Source organism: Micromys minutus (genome assembly GCF_963924665.1).
Source record: "Micromys minutus genome assembly, chromosome: 4".
Classification (NCBI taxonomy): domain Eukaryota; kingdom Metazoa; phylum Chordata; class Mammalia; order Rodentia; family Muridae; genus Micromys; species Micromys minutus.
The window spans coordinates 83439058-83449043 of NC_137973.1; the positions used below are offsets into that span (position 1 = coordinate 83439058).

The 9986-nt window shown below is 47.5% G+C and overlaps 1 protein-coding gene across 1 annotated transcript in view; it reads left to right on the top strand.

Moving 5' to 3' along the window:
• PIGK (phosphatidylinositol glycan anchor biosynthesis class K) overlaps positions 1 to 9986 on the top strand; it is a 79454-nt gene that overhangs the window by 44911 nt on the left and 24557 nt on the right. Inside the window, exon 10 of the mRNA XM_080915143.1 lies at positions 5621 to 5705. Coding sequence (XP_080771269.1) covers positions 5621 to 5705 — 85 coding nt within the window. The remainder of the gene's footprint in view (positions 1 to 5620; positions 5706 to 9986) is intronic.

The window sequence follows — 9986 nt, forward strand, 5'->3', positions numbered from 1 at the left end:
CCAGCTGTTCAGTGAAAGGAATAAAGACTAGAAATAAAAGAGCCAGGAAAATAACACTGAAATATGAGAAAGAAAAAGATCAGAGAGAGAGAGTGTGAAGATTCATTGTGTTTACTTAATGCTTAAACTAGAAGACCAAATGGAAAATAAACAATTAACATTAAAAACCATAATGGAAGTCTTTTCAGAGCTAAAACAGTGTGGTGGGTACCTGAGAGAATTGTCTAGACTACCTAACCCTCAAAGTACATCCTAGGGTCACCTCAGCAGAAGCGGGAGGAAGAGGCCTTCTGAGCCTCTGAGTAAGAAATGAAGATAGGAATGGTGAAAGGTAAGAGCGCATTAGGAGGAAAGGAACGCCGTGGGAAGAGCATGGAGCCAGGCTCCTGGAAGCGTGTGGAACCTGTGGGAGAAAAGCAGCATTTCCAGGATTGAGAGCGGTTGTATTGAACGACTGGCGAGCTAATGGAAAGTTCCCACTGTGTGCTACCTGAGGGTTGGTGTGCATTAGTCTTTGAAAACTTGGTGACATGGTGAAGGAGTATTGAAATATATAAGTGCTGGAATATTACAATGTGAATTGTCATGCCGTCTCAACCTTCAAATAGTTCAACAGGAAACATTTAAAAATTGGAAAATTGCTCAGTTTTTTCCACAAGTTCCTTTTTCTTTTAAAAACCATCCTCTGTTGAACAGGTTCTCATGTATTACATGCTGGCCAGAAACTCTCTATGTCCCTAAGGTTGGTCTTGAGCCCTGGTCCACCTGATGTTACCTCCCAAGTGCTGGGACTTTATGTTTTAATTACTTTATTAGTTTATTGATTATGCACAGCTCTGGATTTCATTCTGTCACTTTGTGTGTGTGTGTGTGTGTGTGTGTGTGTGTGTGTGTGTGTGTGTGAGAGAGAGAGAGAGAGAGAGAGAGAGAGAGAGAGAGATTCCCAGCTGGCTCCCTCTGCTTTCTTGTGTTCTGGTGACTGGGTCTCCTTGGGCTGTTTGCAGGAGCAGGGGAATGTGTTTACAGAGCGTGAGCACTGTAATACACTGCTGTGGGAGATCATCCTCCTCTCCCATCAACTTTTGCCTGCCTCTGAGTCCTGGAGAGCGTGGGGCTCTACGGATCGCTTGCTTTTCCCTGGAAGGGACCTGGCAGACCCAGCCCTGCAGTCCTGTGCAGATGTCACTGTGCTGTGGGTTTGAGATTGCCATAGCCCCGCCGAGGCCAGAAGTTAGCTTTCCACAGTTACCCCGGTTCCTCTGATTCTTCCATTCTCTCTGCTCCCTAAGCTCTGAGGGTGCCCTCTATGTCCCATATGCCTAGGCATTCAAACTGCCGTTCATTCTCTACTGTGAGTCGCTACGAGTCTGCAGTCACTGCTGACCACTAGAGGAAAAAGCTTCTCTGGCCAGACCTGCAGGTGTGGCCGCTCTGAAGGGCCATTGGATGGCACATGACTTCCACTTAGCAGCCACTGTAGCTTCTGCAGTAGGCCTGACGCCCTTCCAGCTACAGGCTTTGACCAGCATATAGTGTCAGAAGTGAGTTCCCTCCTGTGGCTTCAAGTCCAAACATGAGGCAGGCTTCCCACCATTGTGCAGTGCTGTACGGTGCTCTCGGTGCTCACGGTGCTCATGGTGCTCACGGTGCTCACGGTGCTCTCTCGGTGCTCTCTCGGTGCTCTCTCGGTGCTCACGGTGCTCTCACGGTGCTCTCGGTGCTCTCTCGGTGCTCACGGTGCTCTCACGGTGCTCATGGTGCTCTCACGGTGCTCACAGTGCTCACGGTGCTCACGGTGCTCTCACGGTGCTCTCTCGGTGCTCACGGTGCTCTCACGGTGCTCACGGTGCTCTCACGGTGCTCACAGTGCTCACGGTGCTCTCACGGTGCTCTCACGGTGCTCTCTCGGTGCTCTCACGGTGCTCACGGTGCTCTCACGGTGCTCTCTCGGTGCTCTCATGGTGCTCTCAGTGCTCTCACGGTGCTCACGGTGCTCACGGTGCTCTCACGGTGCTCTCTCGGTGCTCACGGTGCTCTCTCGGTGCTCACGGTGCTCTCGGTGCTCTCTCGGTGCTCTCGGTGCTCTCACGGTGCTCACGGTGCTCTCACGGTGCTCACGGTGCTCTCGGTGCTCTCACAGTGCTCACGGTGCTCTCACAGTGCTCACGGTGCTCACGGTGCTCTCGGTGCTCTCACAGTGCTCACGGTGCTCACGGTGCTCACGGTGCTCTCGGTGCTCTCACAGTGCTCACGGTGCTCACGGTGCTCACGGTGCTCACGGTGCTCACGGTGCTCACGGTGCTCTCACAGTGCTCACGGTGCTCACGGTGCTCTTGGTGCTCTCACAGTGCTCACGGTGCTCTCTCGGTGCTCACGGTGCTCACAGTGCTCTCATGCTGCCTGGCCGGTCAGTGCTGGCACAGGGAGGGCGAACCGCATGGCACCACTGGCAGCATCTGGCCAGCCAGCAGGGAGGAGGCCTCCAGCCCGGCTCCAGCTTGCTTTCTCTGGGACTTGTGGTCAGTCCTGTGTGATCTTCAGCAGCACAGTCTCACCAGCTAGTTACAGTAGGCAACGAAGGGCAGGCTTGTTTTGGGGTCCTCAGGAGCATCTGTGGTCACCCCTGAATCCCTGTTCCGGTCTTGGGATTCTTATCTAATAAGTTACAACTTCTGGAATCGGCTTTATTTTCCCCCACAGGGTGAATAGCCTATTCAAAATATTTTTAAAAATTGTCTTTCGATTGGCTTACCAAACTGTCAACTTTCCATGCATCATTCCTTCTGGGTCGTTCCTTCCTGTCCGTGCCTCGGTCTGCCATCTGCTCGCACTGAGTAGGACTGTCAGTGTCCCCTCCCTTCTGTATCACGTGGGTGTTTTTCCTCTCATGGGCTCCTTTTACTTTTGTGTTCTCCATACACACCGTGATACAGATGTGTCTATAAAAGAAGCTAGGACATACATGTGAGAGGTAGGGTAGTAGAGAATTTGTTTCTTCCATTGCTTAGAAAAATCTCATGATTTCAGTTTATTGGATGAATTGAATTTCATCGTGTTTGTACCACATTTTCATCATCCACACTTGAGTTAAGAGTGTCATGGCCACTGTGACTAGAGCAGCAGTGAACACTGAAATACAGGTGTCTGTGGTAGGATGTGGTCAGCTGTGCAGGTGTCTGGTGGATGTGGGTCAGCTGTGCAGGTGTCTGGTGGATGTGGGTCAGCTGTGCAGGTGTCTGGTGGATGTGGGTCAGCTGTGCAGGTGTCTGGTGGATGTGGGTCAGCTGTGCAGGTGTCTGGTGGATGTGGGTCAGCTGTGCAGGTGTCTGGTAGGATGTGGGTCAGCTGTGCAGGTGTCTGGTGGATGTGGGTCAGCTGTGCAGGTGTCTGGTGGATGTGGGTCAGCTGTGCAGGTGTCTGGTAGAATGTGGGTCAGCTGTGCAGGTGTCTGGTGGATGTGGGTCAGCTGTGCAGGTGTCTGGTGGATGTGGGTCAGCTGTGCAGGTGTCTGGTAGGATGTGGTCAGCTGTGCAGGTGTCTGGTGGATGTGGGTCAGCTGTGCAGGTGTCTGGTGGATGTGGGTCAGCTGTGCAGGTGTCTGGTGGATGTGGGTCAGCTGTGCAGGTGTCTGTGGTAGGATGTGGTCAGCTGTGCAGGTGTCTGTGGTAGGATGTGGTCAGCTGTGCAGGTGTCTGTGGTAGGATGTGGTTGGCTGTGCAGGTAGGTGTCTGTGGTAGGATGTGGCTGGGTTATTTTTGGGTGGATGCCCCGTACTTTGATGGTAGTGGGCCATGTGGTAGTTTTAGTTTTTGCTTTTTGAGAAATTTCCACATTGATTTACCTGGTAGCTACAGAAGCTTATACACCCACCGACACCATTCCAATATCTGTGTTTTAATGTTAGCCTTTCTTCCTTCCTGGTACTGATGGAATCTCATGGTTGTTTAACTGGTGCCTCTCTGACGGCTAAGGACTGGTCACTTGGGCCTCTTCAGAGATCTCTGTTCAATGGTGCAGCTGAGGTTTGATTGAATTGTCTTCTGACATCTAAGTTTTTGAGTTTTTGCATATCATGGATATTAATTCTCTATTAATTGTAGTTGGCAAATATTATCAACTGTCTCCTAGGGTCTCTTCACCCAGCTCTTTCTTTTGCTGAATGGAAGGCTATTTTTGTTTTTGCTTTTGAATTTCATGAGATTCCATTTTTCTCCCCTTGGCCTATTTACTCTGCAGCAGGTGTCCACTGAGGAAGTCCTCTCCCACACCTGTGTCGTGAGTGTTTCTCCTCTTGCAGTTTAGAGTAGGCCCCTCCCACACTCCCCCCACGTCTCCTCCCAACCAAACTTGCAGCAGTGACCCACCCACTCTCCGTCTATCCGTGGCCAGAATCTCTGGCATTCTTGTGGACTGTGTCAACTATCTCTTATGCTGCTCCTGTGAGAGAGATGCCCAGGCCACCATCTGCTCCTGGTGCTCTTTAACCTTGGGCAGGCGGTGGTGCTGATTGGCACATCAGCCTCCCCTTGGAAGAGGCCTCATAATGCTCACACAGCAGGGCTTTGAGTCTTAGGCCAAGCTTATTCCATATGATTTTCAGGAAAAGTCAAAGTTTAATTTTTTTTTTAATCTAATTTTGACACAGTGATGTGGAATTCACAGGAAAGGGGGTAAAAGAACATTTACTGTATGCAGTCAGATCTTACTGATGTCCAGGATTTATTTTTAAGATAGTCAGTAGTTTAAAAAGTACATTTTATTGAACTATTTATGTTTTTGTTTGTTTGTGTTTTAGTATCTGATTTCTAGGAATCAGGGAGTGACGAGACAGTAATGGAGTATCTGTAACTGAAAGAGAAGTTGAGGACTGCATAGGAGAAGGGGGCCGACAGGAGGGGTGTGGGTGAGGGTAGGAAGGGAGGGAACAAAGAAGAATGATCATATAGGTATGAAATTGTCACAGTGAAGCCCCATACTCTGTATGCTAACCCGAAATTCTAATAAAAACAAGCTGAAAGGGGAAAGAAATCTACCTCCCAGTACCGTGTGTTTCATATTGTCGTAGTATGCGTCGTGTGAATTCTGCATATTATTTTACATTTGAGACCTTGAGGCTGGGCTTACTTCACACTTAGGGGATACATGGGGACACAGGATAAGCTGAGAAGCATATGACAGTTTGTATCTTTAAAGAAGTGAAAACAATCTATCAAGGTGGTTTTAAACAATTTCATACATTTTCAGAGTGAGCAGACCCAGGGTTGGGGGTGGTCCAGACAGACAGGAATAATCACAGACAGGGACATGTCCCGGAGGAGCAGGGCCTCTGTGGCTGCAGGGATCTGGGTGTTCCCAGAACTGGCCGTGCACAGAGAAGGTGAAGTCAGCCCCCGTGAACAGAGGGCTAAGTGTTAGTCCTGAGTGACCGTGGAATCCAGGACAGTGAGTGACGTCAGTTCATCCGTCAAACCATTGCACGTAGTCTGGAAATCTTCCGACAGTCAGTTAGATCCTGGTCATTCCATTAGGTATGTGGTAAACACAACTCAGCATTGTGTTCTTAGGTAAATAATGTTTACCTGTGGCACTTGCCTAAGTGTGTCTTCTTACTGCTTCCTAGTTCTGAGGAAGACAGGATGGCTGAGGACTTCACTGAACCTCTCCAGTATGCTGAGCAGCTCCCGGTGGCTCGGATAATACACCAGGTTGGTTTTTTGTTTGATTCTTTTGAAAGAAACACAGTTTTAATCTCAGACGGTAATTGCTTTTGTTATGTTTCTCAGAGTCAGTGTGTTCTTCTAAAGGTGTTGTGGGTACATTCTTCCTACTGAGCTTTACCTTTATGTGAACATTCCATGGGAGCTCAGTGTTGAAGGGACCATTCGGTGTAATGCTTGAACTCTTACGTACAGCATGGGGTAATCTAAATGACCTCCTACACATTAGAGAATGTCAGAAAGCTTAATCTTGAACCACTGTGTGTGCTTCATGGTGAGAAAGCTGAAAATGAGTCATTCCCACCGTGTTTTGGAGCAGCTGTGGAGAAGGAGACATCATGCCCGCTCTCGTCTGCCTTCCCCAGCCGCTGTTGTGACGTGTAACTGTGTCATGTGGGTAGTTTGTTCATTTCCAGTCAGGACGACTCTGTCGTCCTTGTGTGTGGGCGTCAGCTGAGAACAGGCAGCATTATAAGCACCAAGCTTGGATCTGCCATGGTTGTGACAGCCCAGACAGACGTTCTGCCCTGCCGACCAGAAGCAAGTCACTTCAGTTGACCGGCCTGTGGGCCTGCAAGATTTCTTATCTCCTCAGAGACTGGGAATCCATAAGTGTCCTCACGTGTCAGAACGCCTCAGAGTTGGTGTGGATATTAATACTAGGAGTTTTTCCTGTTTCTTTTATCAATCACAGGATTTTAGCAGCTGTGGGTTGTTAGTAATGCCAGTTTGAGTTTATTAAAAGAAAGAGTATTTTAATTTGAAAAAATTCATTATATAAATAAAACTCAGTTTTTAAATTTTACATGAATCTTAAAAATGGCTAAAAGTCTGTCCCTCTGGGGCGCTCATCTGTGTATGGTAATCAAGTCCAGTTTATGTGTCAGAAATTCCTAGGTTGTCGGAGCTAAAATGACCTAACAGACTGCAAATGTCACATTTAGAATTCTGTCTTCATGCCTGGCTCTCAGCATATATGAATTAAACAGCAGAGCAGGCAGCAAGCTGGTGTGCTCTGAGCAGTGAGAGTGCACTGAAGCAGTCCGTGTGCTTCACACAGAATGGGGACGGACGTCTGCCAGAGCTGCTCTCCCAGAATGAAACCTGAGCATGCAGCGGGAATTAACCTTTAAGATGGCTGACCACAGGAAATGTCAGAAATGCTTTTATAGTGTACAAGAACCAGTAAACTGCCCATTTACCATAACCGCTGTTTTGTAGTTAAACACTGTTTGAATTCAAGGTAAAAACCATTGACCCTGGTGAAAATTTTAGATTGAAGGTTTTTTTCTAGTATAAGAGATGGTAGTAACTTAACACTAACTTATAAGCAGCATGATTAAAAATCTGAATGATCTATCATAAAAATCCCACTCTTTAAGAATTTCTACATGATAGAAATTAATTTTATTAAACAAACTTAAGGTGTAGGGCAGGAGTCTGCCTTTCCCTGCACGTGTGTCCACGCCTCTGTCATTTCCCTCTGTGGCGGCTGTGCCACAGAGACAGCCACCCCCACACTCTCCAGACAGGGCCACTTAGGGAGGATTGTTTGTCTTACAGATTTTAAAACTTTTATTATTTTCAGCTATCTATATTCCTGTCTGTCTGTGTGCAAGTGTGTGCACATGACAGGTCCCTGGAGCCCTTCTAGATGCAGAGGTGCAGAAATGCCAGGACAATGACAGCCTATGAGCAAACGCATGTGGCTGAGAGGGGTCAGTTACCTGGTGCCCTGCATGACCATATGAACGAGAGGTCACATGCACCAAATGGGACCCACATGTCACCCGCACCCACATGGAATGCTCTGCTGAGGCTGCTAGACTCACTAGAACTGAAGTAACTGTGGCTGGGTTAGAATGTTGCAGGTCTAGAGCCAGATCATCTTGGGCTGTCTTTGCTCCCTTCCCAGCCATCCATTGTTCATCTGTCTGACGTAGCACTGTGTGACGACCAGGAAGCTCCTTGGGGTGTGGTAGCCTAACAGACCCTTAGTGTCTAGCAACGCTGAAGCTAGGGATATTATCAGACAGTACCAGAGGCCTGTAACAGAGCCTACCCCCCCCCCCCCCCCCGCTGTTACTAAGAAAACCTTGTGGAATGACCATCACAGCAGAACATGGAGTCTGGGCTAACCCGGGACATGATCAGTTATATTTGACTCCATAACAAGTCGTCCCCAGTAAGTGTCCGAGGTTTGTGGAATGATGATAAATTATCTGAGGACCTTGACAGTACCCAGGCACCTTTTGAACTTACAGTAAATTGTCTTCTATCTGCATAGAAATTAAGCTAATAGTAGAGTGAAATAATGATTTCTGGGGTAAAAGCTGTATCAAAGTATATGGTGCAGTTTATTAGTTCCTGCCGCAGTTACACTGCTGTAACAATGTTTCAACTGCTTGTCTGATAAATGTCTGTGATCTAAGCAGAGACTTGGTACGTTGTGCTACCAGTGCTGAAAAGTCATGGATCATAACTACCGAGTACTGACTTGAAACTTTGGTCACGATGAGGATTTATTCCATTTTTCTACCCAGCATCCCCTGTGCTAACCAAGTCTGTGCCCACATGGCTGAAGTAATTTGACAGAACTGTGGCACAGTCGGAATGTGCAAGGGCTGAAGTTAGGACTCAGGCGCTGAGATGCCTTTTCCCTTTGATGCGGGTCCTTTGGCTAAGGTGGCATTCTCTGTGCTGTTATGATCAAGCCAGAGACTGCAACAGCTTAAAATCTCAGCATATCGAATGGAATCTGTCAGGGAACCTCTCCCACTGTGGAGAGCTCTGCCCACTCCCGCCTGTGCTCCTGTCCACACTCCAGGCTTTTCTAATCTGCTGTTTTACGTCTAGAGCCTCTTACAACTGTTATACCTAGGTGAGTGCATGCTTCTCCTTCTCAGACTAGGGTCTTCCCAGATGCCCAGCTCAGAGTGCCCTGGTGCCACCCACTGTCAGTCTTTGCAGAGCACTTTGCTCTTTTACTGAACAGAGCTGCTCCTGACTGCACAAGACGTGTGCTGGCTGCTAGCAGGGCTTTGTCTGGACGCCAAAGATGCCCTCCCCACGTTTGCTGCTAATTGCTCCCATGCACAGAGGGCAGAACATATCTCTGCATATCTGACCATGGATCTTTCATTTGCATAAACTAGCTCTGTCTCAGACTTACAGTGCTAAAATATGGGCCAGGCAGATTCCCACCAAAGCCTGGTGATCTCTTTGATTCCCAGACTCATGGCAGAAAGAGAGACCTGGTGTCCAAAAGTTACTCCGACTGTGTATGTGTGTGTATGTGTGTATGTGCATGTATGTGGGTGTGCAAGTGTGTGTATATGTATATGTGTGACAGTTTATGTGAGTGTGTATGTGAGTATGTATATGTGAGTGTGTATATATGTGTGTGTGTGTGTGTGTGTATGTGTGGCGCTGTCTGTGCTTGCTGTGTACCTCACATGCATATATACACACACAAATAATAAAATTAAGTTTTAATGTATATTTAAAGGTCTTTTCTTTGTGTGTGTCGCTCTGCAGTTGTAACCCCTGCAGTGTGTGACAGGGACAGTGGCAAGCGTTCAGATCTTCTGCTCAGGCTTGCTTTCTGTTTACTCTGCCTCAGCTTCTGTTCCAGTGAAGCCTCCCACCCTGTAGGGAAACTCCAAAGGCTGACTGAGATGCCTCCAGTCACACACCTCTCAACACCCTCTCTAAAGTGGAGACTTGTCAAAATGGAACTGAGTCCACATCTCTGGTGCCACTGGGACGGGCTTGGAATTGTTCAGACTCTTCCGAGCCATAGCTCAGAAAACCATAGTTTTCAGCCTAAAAACTGAAGCGAGTGAAAAACAGCACACAGCTCATTTCTTTTCACTGAAACTCTGAGGACCATGGTGAAGTTACAGTCTTTATGGCGACGCGCTGGCCTTACATTCGGGCAGGACTTTTAGGTGGATGGCAATTAGCCCCAGCTTTCACACTTGCAGCAATATCAGTTGCAATATCAGTTCCCAAGGGAGAAATAGACCTTAAACTGGGTTGGAAATAGAAATTCACATTTCAATACTGATGTCTTATCAACCTGGTGCAGTTTGAATTGTTTTAGTTCATCCATAAATGTACCATATCTATTTGCTGTGTTGTTATTATTAAAATTAAAATTTGGTACCTTACCTACTCATAAGGGTTTTCTAGAACAAAGATATTCCTGTTTCCTGTTTTCACTACAGTTTTAAAGATTTAAAAAGTAAGAATAATTGATACTAATGA